Source organism: Siphateles boraxobius, unplaced genomic scaffold, assembly GCF_051911475.1.
Source record: "Siphateles boraxobius isolate OS27281-9 unplaced genomic scaffold, OSU_SipBor_1 66, whole genome shotgun sequence".
NCBI lineage: Eukaryota > Metazoa > Chordata > Actinopteri > Cypriniformes > Leuciscidae > Siphateles > Siphateles boraxobius.
Genome location: NW_027509193.1, coordinates 6,231,918 through 6,256,221, shown reverse-complemented (window position 1 = coordinate 6,256,221; position 24,304 = coordinate 6,231,918). Strand labels below are relative to the sequence as shown.

At 38.4% G+C, this 24,304-nt stretch overlaps 1 protein-coding gene across 6 annotated transcripts in view; it reads right to left on the bottom strand.

Moving 5' to 3' along the window:
• Positions 1-24,304, bottom strand: part of baiap2a (BAR/IMD domain containing adaptor protein 2a) — a 98,272-nt gene that overhangs the window by 52,905 nt on the left and 21,063 nt on the right. For all 6 annotated transcript variants that reach the window (XM_077211816.1, XM_077211814.1, XM_077211812.1 and 3 more), the window contains exons 2-3: positions 17,842-17,917; positions 11,949-12,035 (exon numbers count right to left, since the gene is read on the bottom strand). In XM_077211816.1, the coding sequence (XP_077067931.1) occupies positions 11,949-12,035; positions 17,842-17,917 (163 nt within the window). The remainder of the gene's footprint in view (positions 1-11,948; positions 12,036-17,841; positions 17,918-24,304) is intronic.

The following is a 24,304-nucleotide window of genomic DNA, read 5'->3' as shown; positions in this document are numbered from 1 at the left end:
TAAATCATTTTTTGTTTCTAAATGATACTAAAATAGAAAAAGATTATATGTGAAATGACTTTACTATTCTTAAACGGTCTATGCAGTTTTTCTTTTTACACAAATGGATTTCAGTTGAATATAAAGTAGGATCCAGAGTTTGTCCTCAGGTGTACAGTTGGTTGTAAGTAAACATCCAGAGATGTATAGCGGTGAAGCTTCCAGTATGAATGACCTCAAGCTGTTGTGGCACGCAGTGACGTGACGCATCATCAGAATCTTGTCTAGACATTGTGTACGGCAGAATGTAATACAAATGAGATTAAATCAGTCAGTTATAATTTACCCGGAAACTGAAACTGAATATGAAAGAAAATAGACATGAATGATAATTATTTAATGTATCACATTAAATGGAAGCCCTAACATCAAAACAACATTAAAATCTGAATAAAAGAGAGAGGCGAATTTCACCATGCTTTGTTCTCATGGTAACTGTTTCACAAGCAACTTAACTAAAGCAGTGAAGGATGCTGCTTGATTTTAGACACATTTTTCCCACATTTGTAGACATTTATTCAGTAAGCAACAGTACAGTCCACAGAGAACATCAATAACAAAACCCAATTAGACACATTAAACTCATTTCTAGGAATGTTCTGGGTTCAATAAGCTTTGTCAACAACATTGTGTCAGATCAAATTATTTGAACTCATCCCTCCTGTAAGAGGAATTTAATAGAATAAGACTATACATAATGGAATTTTAATAGAAATTAACCTTCTATTAAAGGTTAGCCTTAAATAAATCATAAGTAGCATTAAATGCATTTGTAATGATATTAAAACAATCTGTTTCAAATAAGTGCCTTCACTCTGGCCGCTGAAAATTCAGCGTTGCCATCACAGAAACAAATTACATTTTGAAAAATAGAAAACTAGAAAATGTATCCACTTAAAGTAGTTATACCTGAAAAAATATGATTTAAACAACTCCGACAGTTCAAATCACAAGTTCAAATAATAAACGCTTTTTATTTGAATAATTCATGTAAACGCGTGTCACATTATTTTCAAAAATGGTCCAAAGCTTTCATTTAGAAATAAAAGGCATTTTTCCTACCCTGATTTTAGCCTCTGATTTGAAGGGGCGTCACTGCTGTGACTTCAGTGTAAACGGCCACTGCTGTGATTGGCTGCTGAAGATCTTTGCATATGAAATAGTAGTAAAAATCTGGTAAAAGTTATCAGGAGAGTTCAACATGTAATTCTAGCTATCACAACTCTCAAGGTTAACTAATCGTTATAATCGTTGATTATAGGATTATATCTAGATCTATAGCATTATATTTGGATAGGTGGAGTGCATGAATGCAGTGATCTCGTCATTGTAACTATTTCTGCACACTAACAAATGCTTTCATCATAACTAACAGTGCAAATAAGAGATTTGTTGATTATAACAGGGAGTTTTGGCGAGAGTCCAGAACTCAGTCACTGATAAACAGATCATTTTTATCCTACTAAGAGAGACAATGTGAAGTTGACTGTTTAGTCACTGGATTGATTTACTGACACAAACAACATTAAAAGGTTTTGAGACAAAGAACTGACTGTACATGAATCATTACATATTAGAATTTTGATTAGACGCGTACACAATCAGTACATATCAAATGATATGTAACAAAGCAATGGCGACACAGTAAAAACTTTTACTCATAAAAGTGTTGCACCATTCCTGTCGGATCCAATACAGAAGGCACAGTATTGTTTTTTTTTCATTTCAGGCTCTCTGCAAATCCAATGCAGCGACAGCAACCTGGCACTGCAGAACATTTTGTACTCTACAAACGCATGCTCACTTATGTTATTTACCTATTACTTCGTCTTGCGTGAATACAGTGGGCGGGGCTACAGTGGCAACTTCTTCAGCAGAGGCATCTTTTACTTGCATATGATGTCATAAATGGCTACATTCATAAACGAGTAGTTCTCTGGGCTTGGTTTCAATAAAAGCTGTTTTTGGACTAACAAGGTGTTTTCAGTTCTGAAAATTACAGGATATTCTCATAGTATGACGACCTCTTATGTCAAAAGCTCAAGAAAAACATGTATTTCTCAATTCATGACCCCTTTAACAACACTAGTTAAGTCGCCTTTATTTATATAGCACTTTATAAAATACAGATTGTTTGATTATTCAATACAAAGCAGCTTTACAGTGATAACAGGAAAACGATTCAATGATGCAACTACAAAACTAAGTATTTTCGCTCCGTTGACCAACAGAAAGCTGCCTGGTTTGAAAGAGACTTCTGTGTGAGCGCAGATTCATACATCATTACACTATTGACAATGGACCATAGACTTTTTTGCAGACAAAATTAAAGAAATTTCATTATGATTTTGCCGAAAAATGTGACCGTGCCTTTACTGTAACCCTGATTGATGGACAAACTGAAAAGATTTTCTGTGGTAAACAACATCATGCCATGAATGTCATTGACACAGCCTAACTTGACCCCAGAACATTCCTTTAAACGTGACGAGATACCAAAAAAGTGGTGAGAAAACACGACGCAACCTTGGTAAGCGTGCAGATTGTGAGCACGCCGTGTTGTGATGTGTCGTCTACGAGCAGTCCGACCACTGTCTGCTTGTGTAAGGCTGAGAGTAGAACACAGTGATGTAATGAAGGCAGTAAAACACTGAGAAAGAGATGTGGTGGGAGGATATGAGTGGGAGGTGGTGACAGGGGCATCATTATCCTAAACAAACCAGTGAGCGTGGGAGTGTATGCAAGAGGGGGAGGAATAGTGTGTGTGTGTGTGTGTGTGTGTGTGTGTGTGTGTGTGTGTGTGTGTGTGTGTGTGTGTGTGTGTGTGTGTGTGTGTGTGTACTAGGGCTGCAACAACTAATCGATAAAATCGATTATAATCGATTATGAAAATCGTTGTCAACGAATGTCATTATCGATTAGTTGGTCTGCTTACGTCACGGGGAGCGTTTACTGGTACGCACACACACGCAAGGTCTCTCTCCCTCAGGCGCTCTGCCGAGCGCGCGCGCTACACGGTACTTTGGAGCAATCTCTTCTGTCTATGCGAGACAGAAGAGACTGCTCCAAACCGTGTAGCGCGCGCGCTCTTGCTTGCGCGCTCTAGATTTCGGGAATCGGGAGTTTGAACTAATTCGCGGGCATCAGGGAGCCGCAATCAATATGCGGGAGACTCCCGGGACTTCCGGGATGTCTGTATTTTGTCTCGAGCATCAGGTTGCGCAATCAGTTCGCTCGCAACGTAAGTGATGGATTAAAATAGCGCTACCGCAGAAATAGGTTAAATTAAAACGGTCTTTACAAAGCGAAGCACTAAATATAAAGGCAGTTAATAACAGCAGCAGTAAAATATTGTTTTTTAGTCACTGTACTCAGTGGTTTTCAGCGAATGCTTGTGCACTAATGCATAATTTCTCCTGTCCTTTACTCAAGCCTGTTAGCTTGCTGGGTAACGTTACCTCCATTCCGTTCTCTTTTTATAGCATTTGTCTACTAAGTTTTAATTGTTTTTCAAACGCGATCTACTGCGGCTCTACGTTCACACAATTGTTTTCAGTCTTTCTATATTTATTTAATCAATTTATCCTTATATTATATTCTTTTATATATTATATATATAATATATATTATATTCTTTATCCTTATATTCCTTATATATAATTAATTTTAAATAAAAATTAAATGAATTATATATTTTAGATGTTTTTAGTTTGTTTTTAGTTCAGATATTCACATCTGAACAACATGTCTGTGTAAATTTGTTTTAACAAAAATTGTGTTAAAACATAATATGTTGGATATCATTTTTTTAACAATAATCATGTTTGTCAACTTGCCATCAGCAATTATCATTAAAAACAATGCAAATATTGATATTAGTAAAACTCAATGTGTGGCTTTTGCACTTTTTAAAGTACACTTTTACACATAAATACCCTGATTTACGGTTTTATTTAGGTATAATAAAAAAAATAATCTAATTTAATTTCTATCCGATTAATCGATTAATCGAAAAAATAATCGTCCGATTAATCGATTATCAAAATAATCGTTAGTTGCAGCCCTAGTGTGTACGCTCTCCCTCACGCCTCACTTTTAGATGAGAATGAGCGCTCTCCACTGCAAGCGCTTTGTGCATCCAAGGACACCATATACGAAAGCACGATATTTGCCCAGGCACAACTATGAGTGCGTGACTATGTTTATGCAAGTGTGAGGTTGTGTGTAGTGAGAGAATCTGTGGCTTTTAATGCGAGAAATGCAAGAAAAACAGCAAGGAATGAAGCGAGAGAGAGCGCGTGTAGGCGGAAACCATTTACAGTCTGTCTCAACGCGAACCCCCATGGCTATCATGAAGGAAGACAGACACACAGCACTGCAAATTGCCCACAAGAATTTAGTGTTCCACCTCATGGCGCAGGACATCTCCTAACCAACACAGAGATGGAGCGGTCTTCCATTTCACCGAGAGTAAAAAAACCCTGTCATTATCTCCGCGGGTCGGCGGTCGCAGCGGTACTGGAGTGTATCCGTGCTCGTAATGGCCAGTTTATCATTTCATTGAGAGTGGGGAGAAGTACCAGATGATGCTCTGTCTGACTGAGCTAAACTCTGTGGTACGTGTGTTTGAGTTGGGCTTGTTCTCACGGGTAGGTGTGTTGACACGGGAAAAGATTTAACCTTGAGCGATCCCTCTGGGAAAGACATGGCAGGAAAGCTTAAATGAGGTTTGGGTGTGGAAAAAAAAAAGAAAGAAAAAAAGAGATAATTCCCACTCTAAATGAGCGGGATGAGCCGCGTTTGAAGCCGAAGACAATGCCGCTAAACACACATCTGTGGCATTTGACCAATAGAGGAACTAAATGTCACAGATTGACCTCTTGGCTAAATATAAAGAATATAAACATCAATAGTTTGCAGTAGGGGTGTCAAAAGCACTAGTACTTAGGCTGATGCTAAAAAAAAAAAAAAAAAAAAAAAAGAAGTACACAAAAAAGGAATAACAGTAGTGTTCCTGCAGAATCGGTAGTAAGAGTACTTTACCATCTCAGCTGGGTATCTGCCTAACATACGTACCACTATCTACTAATAAGTCATTAATAAACAAACAATACATATTAATAAGAAAAAAAAAAAGAAGAGAAAATGACTCGCTGCTTGTGGCTGGATAACTTTTGGTATATGTTTGATTTGTTTGGTTAATAAACTACTATTCTCAAAGTAAAGGGTAAAGAAAAACAAAAGAAAAAACTAAAGTTCACTTTAATGAAAGACCTGCATCTCAGTCAAACTCTGACACCATCAAAGCCATAGTATTAGTTTTATATCTAACAATCATACAGTGACAAACATGCCATTTAAGTATTTTTATATTTAATCTAATTATTTGGATTTTTTTTTCTGTTTCTCAATTATTTCCTTGAATAATTACTTGACAACTTAAAATTTACTCTAATATTTGAAGGCTACATAAAGGCCATTATTTTAATTGTGTTCATATTTAAATTATTTAGATTACTTAACTTGATTACTTTTAAGATTTTATCAATTAATTTAGAATTATTAAATTCCTTAATTTGATATTATACTTGTTTTTAATAGCATATTAATTTTTGCTGTGGTATAATAAATAGGTACAGCGGATTGTAAAATTATATACAACTCTATGTTTTAAGTTTTAGAGTTAAGTGGTGTAGACAGTATATATATATTTTTTTTACTAAATTAACAATTCAACTTTTTTTTTGCTAATTGTGATTTATAATATATTGACTAAGATTAATAAATGCTGTAGAAGTGCAGTTCATTATTAGTTCATGTTAACAAATTGAACTAATGAAACCTTATTGTAAACAGAGTAGACCAATAAGAACATACTTGGTTATCTGATCAATCAGAGCAGAGTAGGCATAATAGGTACACTTTAATGTCTGGGATTAAAGGGATAGTTCACCCAAAAATGAAAATTCTGTCAGTATTAACTCACCCTCATGTTGTTCCAACCCCGTAAGACCTTCGTTCATCTTCAGAACACGAATTAAGATATTTTTGATGAAATCTGAGAGCTGGATCACTCCTCCATACTAGTGGAGTTTGATAAACTTAAGATTGCACCACTGTAGTCACTTGGACTATATTAACGATGGCTTTAATAACTTTTCAGGGCCTGCAAGTTCAATCCCTGAAGAAGCCTATGGACTAGTATGGAGGAGTGATCCAGCTCTCAGATTTCATCAAAAATATCTTAATTCGTGTTCCGAAGATGAACAAAGGTCTTACGAGGTTATAACACAACATGAGGGCGAATAAATACTGACAGAATTTAAATTTTTGGGTGAACTATCCCTTTAAGTACATTAAGCACTTTCAAAAATGCACTATGTAGCTGCAAGGCTTCATCAATAAAACTGTGGTAACCTGATGCTGGCCACTGTCATCAACTAAAATGATAATCTTGAAGAGTGTCTTATAATGTTTGAATGAGATACAATTCTAATTCATTATCATTTTATTATAATAGTTATAAAAACTATTATAAAACGTATACTTTGTTTTCCTTTTTAATTTCAGGTTAAGTTTAAGTAATTTTGTTTTGTCCTTTTTTCAGTTTTATAGTATTTTAGTACTTATTATATTAACTTATTTTATTTCAGTCAGTTGCCAAGGCAACTGAAATTCAGTTACATTTTTAATCTAATATTTATATTTTATTTCAGCTGTATTTCAATTTAAAAAAAACAAAACATTTTTAATAGTTTAAGTGGACAATAACAACACTTAAGAACAAGTTCTAGACCATGACACATTTGCCCACATTTGTTGCCAAAAGTCTTTTTCGTGCTCGACGCCTAGTGTGTCCGTAGCTTAACATTGCTCCTGGATATACACTTTCCTGCAGAGTTCAGCTGCTACTCTAATCGCACACCTGAAATGGCTAATCAAGGTCTTTGGGTTCACTTGAAAATTACAGTCAGGTGTGTTGGCAGACTGAGAGCAGCTACATGCATAATGCAGGTGTTTTGGTTCTTGAGTAATGAATGCACACACACAAACACACACGTACACACTCGTCATTTAATCAGAGCAGAATGACTCATTGTGACACTGCTGATGAACAACGGCAAAGCTTCTCACAAACCCAACCTGCCCATTATCTACAGTCCATGTAACGACATAAGAGTATGACGGTGCAAAACAGTCAACTACCTTTTTAGTTGTGTAACATACAGCTTAAAGACTTCTCCCAACAGACTGGGGCATCTGACCAATCAGAGCAGAGAAGACCAATCACAACAGACTGAGCTATCTGACCAATCAGAGCAGAGTACACCAATCACAACAGACTGGGCCATCTGACCAATCAGAGCAGAGTAGACCAATCACAACAGACTGGGCCATCTGACCAATCAGATCAGAGTACACCAATCACAACAGACTGGGTTATCCGACCAATCAGAGCAGCTATCTGACCAATCAGAGCAGAGTAGATCAATCACAACAGACTGGGCCATCTGACCAATCAGAGCAGAGTAGATCAATCACAACAGACTGGGCCATCTGACCAATCAGAGCAGAGTAGACCAATCACAACAGACTGGGTCATCTAAACAATCAGAGCAGAGTAGACCAATCACAACAGACTGGGTCATCTGACCAATCAGAGCAGCTATCTGACCAATGAGAGCAGAGTAGACCAATCACAACAGACTGAGCTATCTGACCAATCAGAGCAGAGTAGACCAATCACAACAGACTGAGCTATCTGACCAATCAGAGCAGAGTACACCAATCACAACAGACTGGGCCATCTGACCAATCAGAGCAGAGTAGACCAATCACAACAGACTGAGCTATCTGACCAATCAGAGCAGAGTACACCAATCACAACAGACTGGGCCATCTGACCAATCAGAGCAGAGTAGACCAATCACAACAGACTGGGCCATCTGACCAATCAGATCAGAGTACACCAATCACAACAGACTGGGTTATCTGACCAATCAGAGCAGCTATCTGACCAATCAGAGCAGAGTAGATCAATCACAACAGACTGGGCCATCTGACCAATCAGAGCAGAGTAGATCAATCACAACAGACTGGGCCATCTGACCAATCAGAGCAGAGTAGACCAATCACAACAGACTGGGTCATCTAAACAATCAGAGCAGAGTAGACCAATCACAACAGACTGGGTCATCTGACCAATCAGAGCAGCTATCTGACCAATGAGAGAAGAGTAGACCAATCACAACAGACTGAGCTATCTGACCAATCAGAGCAGAGTAGACCAATCACAACAGACTGAGCCATCTGACTAATTAGAGCAGAATATACCACTGTCATTTCATCTTTAAGAGTGTCATACTTTTTGATTGAGATACCATGTTAATGCATTAACATTACAGTCAGTAAATCACAATCAAAGAACAACAGTAATGAATTATAGCATCTTTGCAGTAACTAGCTATAGTTACCAGGTCAACTATTTTGTAAGGTTTAGTATTACTCACTAGCGTAATCAAATATACAATTAAACTAAATGACAAAGTATAAATTCAATATTGTGGGGAAAATATTGTATTAACAGCCCTAGTAATAAATATGGAATTTTGCTGAAAATATATGGTTACCATAGTGCATTTTTGGACAGGAGTGTCTTTCACTCATAACAGATGATTTGTTGTGTGTTTATGAAGAGTAACTCGAGAGGCCCTGATTGTGTTGTATGTCCAGGGGGTCTGTCACTGAGGCTGGGACTCTGTGTGAATCACTCTCAGTGAGAGCGAGAGAGTGGGATTCAAGTGCCAATACCTTTTGCGAGTTCAAATGAGAGATGAACTGCACAGTTTATTGCATTATATATGAAGGGGGAGTTTACTCTGCCTCTGTCCAGGAAACTCCCTGTGGAAATAACGTAGATGCTGCTTTCATGTCCTGAGGAACATGACCCAATGCGATGGATATAAGCCAATAAAATTCAAACACTGCACTCAAACAGTATTTATACCATGAAAAGGACAGTTTATGCAAACATTTTGTAATGTGGCATAATCAAAGGGATAGTTCACCCACATTTGTTTAACTCTGTTATAATTTACTCATGTTTACTCCAAAACTGTATTACTTTTGTTCATCTTAGACACACAAATGAAGATATTTTCAATAAAGTCTGAGAGATTTATATCCCTTAAAAATGCTCAATTCATATGGATTTCTTTTAGGATCTATGCAAAGTTTTGGTGGAATGGACTTTCAAAAGGATGGACAGGAATCTCAGGTTTCATTAAATATTTCTTCATTTGTTTTTCAAAAATGAATACAAGTCTTATGGTTTGGAATGACATGAGGGTGAGTAAATGACAGAACTTTTATTTTTTGTGTGAACCTTTAAGCAAATATCACACATGCGTGCTGTTAAATTCTGTGAATCACAGCCTTGCTGCTGCTATTCAGACCAACAGCATGATTGCCAGTGTGTTACTTATGTACAAGAAATTATTATTGAGTAACTTACTGTACATTTCATACACAATAATGGCAGTTTGTTTTTGTACCTCCACCAAAAAACAGTACCAAACAAAAGTAAAATTGGAATCCCAAGCGGCATCCCCGATCAGCACAGTAGTGATGTTTTTTCCTGAATGAATCAATGGGTTTGAACTAAATCGATTGATTGCATGATTCACTGACTTACTAATAAAGACAGCCACTTGTTTAGTTCATGAATGAATCAATGTGTCTGAATGAATCGGATGAGCGAATTATTCAAATGGCTGCAACCAAATAAGCATGGTCTCCTACTCCTACTATAAAGGAGACAAAAACAGTATGTGAAAGAGTATTATGTCCAGATCACAGTATTCATAAAACATTAGGTAAAAAGTACCTAGATGACCAACTACTTCCGGCATTCTGAAACGCACATATGATGGACACTGTACTATCCCATGATGCAGCGGGAGAGGATTTGTGAATGCCCACGTAGTGACGCAACTGACAGTGGTAGGTTACATGACAATGAAAAAATTATGAATGGAGCATTTCAGAATTACATTCATTTTATACAGAACACACTTTTTTATATGTATAATATAAATATAAATATTTGCAAAGTATGTACTTATTCTGAAGAGGAGACTATGTGATTTCAGACGCAGAGTGAATTAGATAGTTTAAACAAATTAGTTGATTGAATGATTCAATGACTCACTCATAAAAGACAGTTATTTGTTAAGTTCCTGCATGAATCAGTGTTTTTGATTGAATCATTTGAGCGAAATATTCAATGACTCATTCATAAAGACACTTGCTTTGTTCATAAATTTATCAGTGCGTTTGATTGAATCATTCAAGCGAATGATTCAATGACTCATTCATCAGGACAAAGAAACTGACTCACAGAGATTCTGGAAAGGGCATTCGATGGACATTTAACTATCCCATGAGGCCACAGGCAAGTAATGCAGCGGACACAGAAATACAAGAGTCTGTAACTCTTGGACGGGAGCGGGTGGTCTGACAATAGCCTGGCCACTCCTGACACCCCCTGACAACAGCGTATCCGTGCTTGAACTTGAAGTGAACAAAACTTTCTGCAGTTGTGGCATTCACACAGCTCCCAGTTCCCTGCCCTGAGCAACCTGGCAAGATATGTTCGTTGCATCCCCACCACGAGTGCACCTTCAGAGAGAACATTCAGCTTTTGTGCTTGGATTTTGGAGGAGAGATGTAAGCTACTGAAACCATTGCCAGTCAGCGACATTCTATTCTTGCATGGATGTTTAAAAAAAGATTTCATTTTGCAGTATAGCTAGTGAGCAAACTGTTTTCATTTATTCGTATTTTTGGCTTATAATTTTGAGTGACAGATGTCTCATTTATTATAGCCTATTTTTCTCTGTGACATTTTTTATGTGTGTGTGTTGGCCGTATCAAATTTAAATTTGAGATTAGAGGGATTTGGCAGGATCGGTAGGGTCGGGAAGAACATATTTGTAAGCAGATAGCGGGCAAGAATAGAACAGAACCTATCGGTAACGGGATGAAAAAAACAGTCCCGCGAAGACCTCTACCATCAACCATCAAAATAAAGTGTTAGCAGTTAAGCAGACAGTCTTCTAATACTCTAATAAGAGTTAGTAGACATGTAGTTGCAAAGTTACTTATAGCTAGTAGAATGTCTAAAGTGGGCCATCAGTGTTACAGAACAAACATTTTCACATTTATTCCTCATCAATTGTACCTACTCAATCATTAAGTAACGTCAACTACAGCCTAAATTCACTTAGGGCTCCTGATAGTAAGGTAGAAGGTGGTTTAGTCCATGCCCAAAAGGACTACAAAGTTCAATAGACAATGGAGATGGTATCACGAATACAAACAAGATTATGCTGCCATACCTCTAACTGATCCCCATCAGCAACAAGCATCTTGAGGGTCAAATAAACCCACTCTCACATCCCTGGCAGAACAAAGAACCGACCAACAATTCTGACAGCCTCCCTGTAGCAAAAAGTGAAATGCTATTTCAAGAAGTTATAGCCCTCGAACTAGATCCGCTTTTTAAACTGATCATAAATGATGCATCACCGAGTTTCCCTGCAGCACGGCAGACGAATTCCCATCCAATGCTGTCAGCCCTTTGACCAAGCAAACTCAAGAAATTGAGCAAAGGAAACAAGGAATAATTTACGCCAGTACATAAACCGTGTCTGAAATGAGTCAGATTTAAAAAGGTACGATACAAAAGCTTCTCGTAGGTACAAATTCTGAGAGTTGGGCCTAATCGAAGCAACATCGGCACTTTGCTGAGCATGTGGTTCCATTAGTGCGTGTTTTGTGGTGTCATGTCAGACCAGGCCACACAGTTTGCCTGTTCCCTTGAGGCAAAACAAGACGCAGAGACTCACCCAGGTCTTTAGATCCTTGACTTTCACTGGCCAGCTCTCCCATTCTCACCAGAGCATCAAAATAGCCCTTCGCTGCAAATGTCACACCTGCAAAAGATGGAGGCAAGAAGAAAAATACGTCAAACATTCTCATCTCTCATTACAACAGTATATTCAGTGATCAAAGAGCCCATGACGATAATGGGACGGCTATCAGCTGTGCAAGTTGGTGTCAGTCCAGCTGGGTAATGAGCGAGAAAAAAAAAGCTATAGGAGTGGATGAGTCTGTCACACAACAGGAAACACAATCAGTTGAACAGGAAACACATTTAGAATGAGTAAAGATAGCCCTCCTGTGACTATGGAAATTTACCCCCTTTTCTTTTTTTTTTACCGGACCAGCCCAGCTGTCTCCCACACACACAGTTTCCCAACCCAATGCCTCATTACAGTTTTAAAATGTCAACTTCGGCGAAAAGAGAATAAACAGAATTTCATTATCTCCACCTCTCTCTGGATCCCCACCAGTGGAAGAGAGAGCGAGAGAATATGGGCGTATGATTGTGAGTGAGAGTGTGATTTTACAGCTTAGTCTAATAAGAAGTTTAATAGTGGTCTAGGCTAGGCTTATGCTGGTTTGGTTTTGGTCTAACTGGTGGGACTACATTCTCTAGCTAGGCTTTTCACTTGTAAAACCTGAATGTTATTGTGATCTTTTCAGAGATTTCATAAAACACTTTTGCTTCAAGCAAGTATCAGTAAAATATTAGTACAATCTAAAATAACTATTTATTATTGTAAAACATTTTAAAATATAATGTATTCCTGTAACGGCAAAACAGAATTTGCAGCAACATTACTCCAGTCTTCAATGTCACATGATCCTTCAGAAATTATTATGAAATAATGATTTGATGCTCAAGAAACATTTCTGATTATCAATATTGAAAACAGTTGTGCTTCTTAAAACAGTGTGGAAGTTCAGGACTCATAGATGAACAAATATTTCAAGAACAGCCATTATTTGAAATATTTTCCATCATGTCACTTTCGATTAGTTTTATACATCTTTGCCGAAAAAAAGTATCAATTTCTTTATAAAAAAAAACAAAACAAAAAAAACACTACTGACACCAAATTGTGGGGTCACTTACTATGTATGTTGGACACTAAAACAAAATGGAATAAAAGAGCTGTACAGCACATCAAAAATAGAAAGTGTGTCAAAATCGCTCCCTATTCTATAGTGATTACGTGACATTCTCCATTGAGGAAGTAGGAACTGAGTGAAAGTGTGAGATTTGGGACAGCCAAACAGCATATGTTAGTGTTTTCCATATGATTGGTGGGACTCATTATTGTGTAGAGCAGTGAAGTAGAAGTTTAGCCCACTCATACAGGGCTCATCTCCTGCCTCATAGAGGTTTCATGGAATAAGCAGCTCGGACTCGCTTCATGACTGTCACTCTTGGGCTATGACCACAGGACTGAGGAGTCACAAAGCCACTGCCACTAACTATAACTGAACAGCAAGATCTGGCAGTCAAGATGCAGCTCTTCCACCCAAAAACTTGCAGGAGCAGTTCAATAATAATGCCTCAACATCTCAGAGAGAAGAGAGATAGAGAGAGAGAGAGAGAGAGAGAGAGAGAGAGAGAGAGAGAGAGAGAGAGAGAGAGAGAGAGAGAGAGAGAGAGAGAGAGAGAGAGAGAGAGAGAGAGAGAGAGAGAGAGAGAGAGAGAGAGAGAGAGAGAGAGAATAAAAAAACTGATGGGGAGAAACTGGATACCAGTCAGCTATTCTTTATGGAATTCATTCAGAAATCAATTGGGACCCACTGAATCCATTGAGAGCCTGTGGAAACCCACCCTGAGCTTCTGGCATGGGGAGAAAGGCCACAAAAATCAGTTGAGCAAACAGTTCATCAAGCTGAGCAGCTGCGGCTCTGATTAAGTAAGGCAAAGCAGACTGTTGCCCTAGGTATGTGGCTACTGTTCAGGACTTATTTACAGGGAAATTATGCAGAAATGTGCCTGACAGATGGGACCATCAACTCTGGGCACTCCCACTGTACCATTTCATTTCTTTACTGTCTCCGTTTTTTTTTCCTTTCTTCGTATAGTCTTCTAGGTTGGATATTTTTTGCTGATATACAGGTTGATTCAACTGTTGAATGCAGAAAAAGTTAACATTACATAAAATGTAATTCTGTTCTGTCTTTCAGAATTATGTCATTCCAAACCCGTGTTCAAATCTTGCTTCTGAAGAACATTTTGAAGAATGTTGGTTACTAAACAGTTTCAGTTCCCATTGACTTCCTTTATATGTTTTGTCCAATGGATGTCAATGGGAATCATAAGTGTATGGCTACCAACATTCTTCAAAATATCTTTTAGTTTCACAGAAGAAAGAAAGAAAGAAAGTGAAACAAGTTTGGAACGACGTGAGGATGAGTTAATGATGACAGTTTTAATTTTTGGGTGAACTATCCCTTTAAATATTAAACAAACAACTTACTTGGTCAAGTTTGGTACTACTGATTTTCACAAATTTATATTAGTGTCCAATTCTCACAATTAACTGACTATTAACTATGACTTTATTTATGACTCAGACTCCTAATTACTGCTTATTAATAGTTAGTAAGGCAGTTGTTAAGTTTAGATATTGGGTAGGATTTAGAAATGTAGATTATGGTCATGCAGAATAAGGCATTAATATGTGCTTTAAAAGTTCTAATAAACAGTCAATATCCTAGTAATCTTTATGCTAATAAGCAAATAGTAATAGTGAGAATTGTACCCTAAACTAAAGTGTTACCAAAAGTCCATATAAGAAATGGTCCATTTATGAAGAAAGTAACTAACAAAAAACAAACCACAGCTGTATCATTTTCATTAAGTTTAGTTCCATTAATGGTTCCTGAACGTCAATGTAGAACAGTATTTACACAAATTTCATGCGCCTCTGTTGAATCAACAGAGCCACAGCCAATTGTGTTCTAGGTTGTTTGCAGACCAAACAGAGAGAAATACTGAAATAATATATATATATATATATATATAATTAATTCAAAGACAATGCATAGATAATTACACAAACATATTCTTTTTTTGTCCTAAATAATTGCAAGCAACACAGACATACAGCACGACCAGTCTACTCTAATTCACAAACAAATACATTCTGAATGAATTCCATTAAGCTTACAGAATATAGCTGATTTTTATCCAATTATTCCCAGTCTACGCTCAATACTCTCTCTCAGATGACTCTTATGGTTCATTACTTCATAAAAATGGTATTTTAAATAAAAATAATATACTTAAATAAACCATTTCACAAAAATCTCGTCTCACAGCATGAAGGTCCCCTGGCCATCAGTCCACGGCGTTTCCCTAACCCTACGGCCACAGACACTGGGATATAGCATCCTACATCGGACAAGTGGTTTGGAGGATGAAAGGATAGGTTGCATATGCTTCCTCAAAACTTGCTAATGGGTCATTAAGTGAAATTGGAATCCTTACAATTCCCATCCATACATGCAAGTCTCCCGCTTTGAAATTCTCTCTTTTACTGCGAAAGAACCTTGTCATAACACACTCCCCCACCACACTCATTCTTCTTTCTGTGCCTGAGGCTCTAAAACAAATCAGCAAGAACAATGCCAGTCAGAAATAATAAATGGGGGTAGAGAGCTTTGCTGACTTTGTGTCTGAGTGATTTCATTTCCTAAAACACGGGGTAGAGTGGTAAAGACATGGCTTGAGAGCAAAAGAGGATTATGATTTATTCTGGTCGGCTTAGTGTGGCCTAGGACCTCCCACCAGAGCCAAGTTTCCCTCACTACGGGGTAGTCAATTATGAAATAAATCTCTTTTTCAACTCTGTCTCTTCCCTTTATATCCTTTCATCCATGTATTTACGGTAAAAACCCACGCTCTTCTCTACCCAATTGCTGCATTATTGGCTCTAGAACTTCTTGCTACCTGTGGATAGACGTCTGAAGCATATGGACCCTTGTGTACCGTCACCCCCTTTCTGAGGATAAGACTCTTTCACCCAACTCAGCCAATCTGCCTTTAGTGCTCAAGAGTTTAAATGGCAGTCTGTCTCACAGATTTTACGTAAATCCCCCCCAGTAGGTTGGATGCTGGGATTTATGGGTAGACCAGGTTTCCTTTGTGACTCTTTAAAGGCCAATTCACAATTTAGGATATAGTTATAGTGTGAGTTTAGTTGCTTCACCCAGTGAGCAATAACTATACTAATTTTAGTACTGACACCGGTGTCGTCTTATTTATTCATGCTATACATTGCATAATATGATGATTGAAACTGAACTCCAAAAATAGTTGAGCCAACTTATTACATTTAAGTTCCTGTGTCATGCTTACCAGCAATGCTGCATGTTGTTCCAACATGCAGCTGTCTGGCTAGTATGACACAGGAACTTAAATGTATTAAGTTGGCTCAGCAAACAAACAAAAAAAATTGTTTAAATGAACTTGCTTCACTTGTTGCACCGACCTAAACTCTATTGTATTAAAAAAAAATCCTTAAGTTAATTGAATTTTATTTTGAGTTTACAGCATCATTTTGAAATTGAAATTGACTCGTCCCTTGTTTTCTTTAAAAAAATGCAAAAATCAAGGTTAAAGTGTGAGCACTTACAATGGGAGTGACATTTTGAGGATAAAAGCAGAAAGATTAAAAATTTATAATTTTACAAAAAGCACTGACATTAATAATTTTGTAAAAATGTGTGTATTTTTTGAGCTGTTAAACTCTTTAAATCATTTTACAGTAATTTTAGGGTATATGATATTGCGTTGTCATGGCGACAAAGATAGAACTTTAAACAGATTTTAAGTGAATTTTCACAACCATTTTAAATCCATGTTAACACTCACATTATTTACATCTTGTGGCTATACTATAGAACAGGGAGAATTTTAAAGTTTATAGATTGGCCCCATTTCTTTCCACACTTCCTGATTTTGCCAAGTTAGATGCGGTCCTGGGGCAACATATTTTGATGATCCTGGAACAATATTCCTGTCCAAACATTTAGTCCAAACCATATCCCTACCCTGAAACCTAACCCTATTCATAACTTCTCCCTAAAATCAGAGGGAAATTATTGTGAATAACACTGATGAAGAAGCACCTAACCCTGGTTGCAAGCCTAAACTTGACATCAACGGTAAACTTGGCCCTCAAATCTGATTGGTTGATTGAAATGTTTTTCCAGGATCAACAAAGATGTTGAACCATTGCACTTGGTGAAATAAGGTTCTGCATTCAGTTCCATTGTAATTGCCTCAATGTAACCCAGATTGGGGATTGGGTTCTACCTTTATTAAGGAAAAGAAGGGAGAGGCCGGATTGTTTTTCCCCCAAAGCCGGTGCTGTAGATTGAGCTTCCACTAAATCTGGAATTTTCCTTTACGATGTATTCCTGCACTTCACCATGCATGTTTTACAGCCACTGTACAGCCTAGGCTGCCAGAGCAAGATTACATTTGCCAATGTGAATGCAGAAGTCAATGGGCAATTGTCTGGCTTTCATCAGTCACCTACTGCACAAAGCCTTCAAAGTCGTTTGATTGTTCCTCTGTCTAATGGCTAAATATCAAATCATCAGTGAGGCAGGGCACATTATCTCCTCTCTGAATGTCCTCATCAGCTGAGCGTTTGTGTTCGGCCCATCTGAGCTCAGGAGGTGTCTCGGGCTGTGTGAGAGTTGATAAGGCTGTGTGGCCATCTGAATGACAGGATGACAAACATTGTCATCATCTTCAAATAAAGTGGCATTAAAGAGGGATGGGAAGGCGTGGATGGTTTGGACAGCTGCCTGAACATGGATGAAATGGGGGACGTTTGGAGATGTGATGTGGGCGTTACTTACTGGAAAGGGCCTTCTCGTAGTTCTTCCCCATGGCGATGAAATTCCGCAAACAGGGATTGTACTGTTCCATGATGCCCTGCAAGAGATGGAAAGATGTGTTAAAGGGGTGGTTGATTATGATTTCACTTTTCTAACTTTAGTTAGTGTGTTGCTATTTGAGCATAAACAACATCTGCAAAGTTGCAACGCTCAAAGTTCAAAGCAAAGGAAGATATTTGATTTAAAAACAATCGTTTTTTAAGGACGACAACAAACGTTTGGTAGTGACTACACGACATTCCTCCAGGGTTAGTGACATCCCAAACCCTAAGATTTACATAAACCCTTCCCCCGGGAACATGTTGCAAGAAGTCCATGTTGAGAAGAGGAAGAGTTGTTGTAGTAGAGCACATTTGTGAGTCTGCTCAAGCTGTAGAATCCATCTTTTCACATGCAATACAGTACGTAACACAAATGAAATAGCATGTCACTCTTTAGGCATCTTACAACACTTCCCACACGAGCGATTTTATAGATTATTATGGCAGAATATGCTAATTGAAGATAGTTAACTCCACATCAGGAACATAAATTCATCAACTAACCATTCAGAAACATCCTGTTGCACTATACATGTTGTCACTTCTTGAATCTCTCCAACATTGTCCAACTCCAGTTTAAACATAAAATAGCAGATCAGTTTCTGACATTTTAGTGCTTGTCTGCGTAATCAGAGCTGCTAACACACACACAAGCTCTCGAAGCTCCATCTTCTGTGCCGGGAGCAGCCGCTCATTTGCATTTAAAGGGACACACACACGAAATGACGCATTTTTACTGACCCTCAAAAAGGGACAATTTTAACATGCTGCAAAAAAATTTATCTGTGGGGTATTTTGAGCTAAAACTTCACATACACACTCTGGGGACAACAGAGACTTATTTTACATATTGTAAAAAGGGGCATTACACCACCCCTTTAAAGAGCAGATTTGCATCACGCTAAGTGTGCATGTGTTATCACTAAGAGGATGCATCAACATTACAAAGCTGATAAACCGATGTCACCTCATGGCAAAAAAGCCAATATTAGACTTTTTTTTTGATAGTCTGCTCTAGACATTCAACTAATGAGAGTTAGTTGACGTAGTTGCAAAGTTACTTATAGTTAGAGTATTAGTAGGCTGTCTGCTTAATATCTGCTAATTTTATTTTGATGATCCGCCAACAAATATTCTACTAACTATAAGTAACTTTGCAAGTACAACTTACAACTTACTCAAATAGGCAAGCCTAACCAGTCTACTATTACTGCGACAGAGTTGCGAAATTGCAGGCGCGGCTCGAAATGGCTGTTATTTCAAATAGTGTGGCATATTTTAAACTAATCGGTTAACCAGATTCAACCGGCTAATGAGGCTCGGTGGTCGGTCAAGAAAATGTTTAGTTTTCGCCATCCCTAGTTTCGGTTTCCCTTTTTGAATGGCGAAAATAGACTTTTGATACCTGCTGAAATAGACAGATATTTACTTACACGCAGGCGTAGTACACACATGCTAGTTGACTGTCGCCTTTAGTCCATTTGGTGTGTTCAAGCGTGTTTTTTGACCTAGATGCAGCAAATGAGAGGTGACAACAGAGTCAGCTTTTGTCGCTGCTAGTTCTTTGACGTCGACTTGGTGTGTTCCGGGCTTTAGCTTGTTTGCTGAATACTTGGCTCATTTGATTATGCTGTAAGCTACCTATACTGTAAGTGTGTAGCATTGTCTAGCTCCATTCAGCCCCCCTGCTGAAAAGACTGGATTAGACATGAATTTCCATGCTGGTTTAGGCTGATTAGTAGCCTACCTTCTAGTTTAACTGGCCGACCAAGGAACTCCAGCAAAAAAAAAAACATCTAAACATAGCATATGATGGTGCCCCATCTTTTCAGCAGGGGCTGTGCATCTGCACACACACAAACATGCCAAGGGCGCTTCCATTTTCCCTTATGCAAAACTGTCCATAGCATCATCCCTCATTCACACCACCCATCATTCCATGTTGTGTTAAACAGAGTGTGATTATTCTTGTGAGAGGGAAGCAGACACTCATTCGGGGGTGAGCAAAGAGCTTTGACATTTTGTTCAGGGCTTTGAGGCTATTAAAGAGGATGCGAGAAAGTAAAAGAGATGGAAAGGAAGCATATGCTAGGAGTTAATGAACATATTTTGCTTTGAAGTGCCAGTGTGCGAGTTGGGCTTGTTATATTGCCAGGAAGTTTAGACCGTGCGTTTTAAGGAAGAGCTGGGACGTCTGGAGTTTCTGAGAGGGCACATATGCAGTCAGGGCAAATTGTCTCGAAACTCCGGTCCTAGTGCAACCAAAATAAACACTTTACCGCCTCATCATGCTGTAATCCTTCAGTGAGGCTCACTCGAGCGGGCATCTGTCATAGCACCCTGAGCACCATCCACTTCCCCTTCAGGGCTTCCTCCAATTAGAGCAGCCAGAGTCTGCCAGGGCCTTAGGGTTAACAAAGTCCTGAAGCTGACAGCACAACACCACCGTACCCTGCTTTCTTCCTCAAAAATTCACTACGAATAACTATATCCAATACAGCAGCCTGTAACACCTCACAGGAACCTTATGACCATTCCTACTAAAAAAACTATCCAAATCAAGCTAGTATTTCACAGTTAACATCCCTTTTGGTCAATGTTTGACCCTCAATCTCAATCCCTGTCCTGGCACATTACCACAGCATAAAATTACATATATCCCCTTAGCATGCAGAGTACAAGTTTGCTTGTAGCATTAGCATCTAGCTAAAGTGACCATGACCATAAAATCCATTACTAATTAACATTTAAGGTTCATGCATTTAAAAATGGCTGTGGCAGCTTTGGCCATGCATTCCTCACAATTTTCTCCAACTGAAAAAATTTGATACACATGCTTTCAAACACTACCGTGTGTATCTGTGTAAGCGCTCGCTGAAGAGTGCCATTGATGTATATTTATTTACAACATGTTTTTGAAGTGCTGATCATTGTAGCCAATCACAGACATATTTGATGAGTGTGTGAGTACAATGGCCATTCCAAGGAATTTACGATTCTGCTCAATCACATTTGTAAAATTTCAGTATCGACTTGGCACCGAAAGTCTGTACTTTTGACAACACTAATCTATAATGCAAGAGTTTGTAGGAAATATGAGCCCCAAAAGAGTCACTGGCTGCGTTCAAAAATCACATTCTCTCTGAAGTTTTTGAATACTTCGCAACTGTTCAGAAAGTGTGATAGTATGAATTTGTGTAGTAAGAATGTAATCTGGATGTACTACATTGGCCCTTGCTGTCACGGTCATGTGACATAGCATTAGTTGTGTCGCTTCACTGCCATTCACAAATCCTCATGGGATAGTAAAGTGTCCAATGGATGTAAACTTCAGAATCTTGGCAGTAGTAGTCGGTAATGCGGGTACTTTTCGCCTACTGTTTTTGAATACTATGAATTTCACACAAAAGTGTCTTTCAAGGAAAATTTTTTCACTATTTGCAACGCCTCCAGGGATCTATTTCAGGCATGCAAGTTTCCTATCTATTTGAATGAGGAAATGCCAAAATTCAAAAACTGCTTGCTAAATTCAGATTTAAAAAACATATTTCAAAACAGCAACAAATCTCCTAAAAGTTATTTCTTACACGCAGATAGCAGTAAAACAAAGTAGGTCCAGCAATGTGCATGTGCAGTCCTAAGCACAAGTGTCTAAAAAAAGCATCTAACAGTAGCTGCAGTGATGCGATTGACAACAGAACCGGAAGAGAATACAATGCTGAATAAAGTCGACGTTTTTGTTATTTTTGGAACAAAATTAATTTTCGATGCTTCAAAAAATTCTAACTAACCCACTGAGGTCACATGGACTACTTTGATGAGGTCTTTATTGCCTTTCTGGACAAGGACAGTATACCATACATAGATTTTCAATGGAGGGACAAAAAGCTGTCGGACTGAATCTAAAATATCTTAACTGTGTTCCGAAGATGAACGGAGGTCTTACGGGCTTGGAACGACATGAGGGTGAGTCATTAATGACATAATTTTCATTTTTGGGCGAACTAACCCTTTAAGTAGCTAAGCATTAGGTTATTTAAGTGTTAGGAACTCACTGGCACCCAACCAAGTGGTCACAAATTAAGTGTAGGGCTGGGTATCGTAACAAAATTTTCGATACCAATACCGATACCTTGACTGCGATACCGGTTCCTGAACGATACTTTTTTCGATACTAATTTTATGAAAGTTTTAACAATTTAACATTACCTAATTTTATTTTTATTTTTTCAGTTTGTTGACTTTTTACATTCATATTTTGAGTCTGTAAAAAACCACCAATGCTAAAGTTTTCTATGTTTCCTAATAATTTAACGACATGTATTCTTTACTTCAATGAGCTCATTGTTTCTGCCTAAACTTAATGCATTGTTTAACATTGAAACTGAATGAAAATTAATTGAAATGCATTACACACAGTCACCTCTGATAACAGATCACTCTAAATTGTAATTTAGACACATGCATTTTCTGTAAAGCTGCTTTGAAACGATATGTATTGTGAAAAATGCTATTCAAATAAATGTGAATTGAATTAAATATAGGCTACTGTGGTGCGGGATATATGCCTCGCGCTCAGCACACATGAAGCTTGCCGCAAAGCACTGGCAGAAGTAGCCTAATGATTATGGATGTGTCGGGAAACAATAGCAAGGATATATTTTAATTGTTTATTAATGAACAAGTGTTTACTGAGTGTGTTGACTGCAAAGATGATTATGGCGATGCTGACTCGTCATTCCTGCAGTAACGTTAGTGAACGCGCGCGCGCGCCTATGGATTAGGTAATCAAACTATTAATTTCCAATTTGTATGGTTTAATAGTAGACATATTTTGACCGTATATAGGACTATTTCTCATGCCTGTGAGGCAAGTATCCTATACGCTGAGTTTCGGTTCATTTGTGACACGCTCCAGTTCTTGCAGTCGAAGACGGATAAACTGTCTACTCTCAAGTATGTCTGTGCGCTTTTAAGTGCCTTATCAGATTTACCGTGTTGCCAGTCTTGGTAGCAATTATCTTGTCGAAAATATTGCATCGCGTGCTTCTAGCATAGGTAGGTACACTTTTGATAATTTCCACATATTTTCTATCTATCTGGGTTGGGACGCTTACACACACACACACACACACAAAACAGCCTAACGTGCGACGAGCCAAGTCTCTGGGCAGCCGCGTAAACTAGTGTTTTTCCACCACAGCCAATCATGCTGCATGCTTATTGTTTCACTGACGTTGACGAGATTAACCACTTAGGTACCGAAACTTGGTACCGAAAAACAAGACATGTTTCGATACTCGGTAGTATCGAGGCAATTCGGTCGGTACCTCAAAAGTACCGAACTCGGTACCCAGCCCTAGTAGCTAATTGTCCAAATATAAAGAAAGACCTCCAAATCCACCGGTCCATCCCAGGATGAAGTATCTTTGACAGTTTTAGGCAGGGTAGATGCTGTTCAATCAGTCAACACACATCACACAGAAAAGCCAAATACAGGCAGGAACATGTCAACAGATGGAGAAATACCAGGTCAAAACGCTCTCGGATGCCTGGAATGGAAGACATATTTGGATGGACTCTATAACAAGATGATTTAGGTCAGGTATTAATAGGCACCAAACTATTCAAAGACTAGTCTGACAAATGTTCAGTCAATATTTCATTGAACAAAACATCAATGTGTCCTACAATAAATTAAGTCTGGGAGCAAAAGGAGCTCTGAATCTTCGACTGAGCGACAATAAGACCTGTTCCCCAGGTTTCAATGGCTTGACGTCACAGATCACCTTCCTGCTCCTGCCACACTCTCTGGGCAGCTCTGAAAGTGGGTCTCTGCACCTGACGGAGAGTAAGATGGAGAGTAGGCGGCAGTGCCTCAGCAAAATCAGTCCCCCCAGGAGCTCCATTAGATGTAAAGAAAGAAAGAGTGAAGGAAAAATACATATTCATTAATTAAAAAACAATTTGCAAGAGCTTTTTTGGGGGGCTTCTTGCATCTTAATACCAGTTAGCAAGCTTTGGCACAACCGGAAGACAAGGTATGAAATGTTCTGGAAGAAGATATGTGGAGAGTACACAGTTCTCATCTCTAGGATGAAAAACCTCTCTCCATTTCAAGGGATTTTTTTTTATCTTTACCTACCTTCTGACTCTTTCGCGTACCTTCCCTGTTCCCTTGGTGACTACTTTATAACGCCCTGCCAGCATACCTCATTAAAAAGACACGTCTACATCCTCATAACATGTGAGGGCAAGAAAAAAAAAAAAAGAGAGAGATAAGGTACAATAAAGAGAGGTAGAGAAGCGAAGAGCCTGATGCTAGATGTGGGTGGTTTACATAACTTTAGGCGAGACAAGGTCTGTGCTCATATGGCACTCCT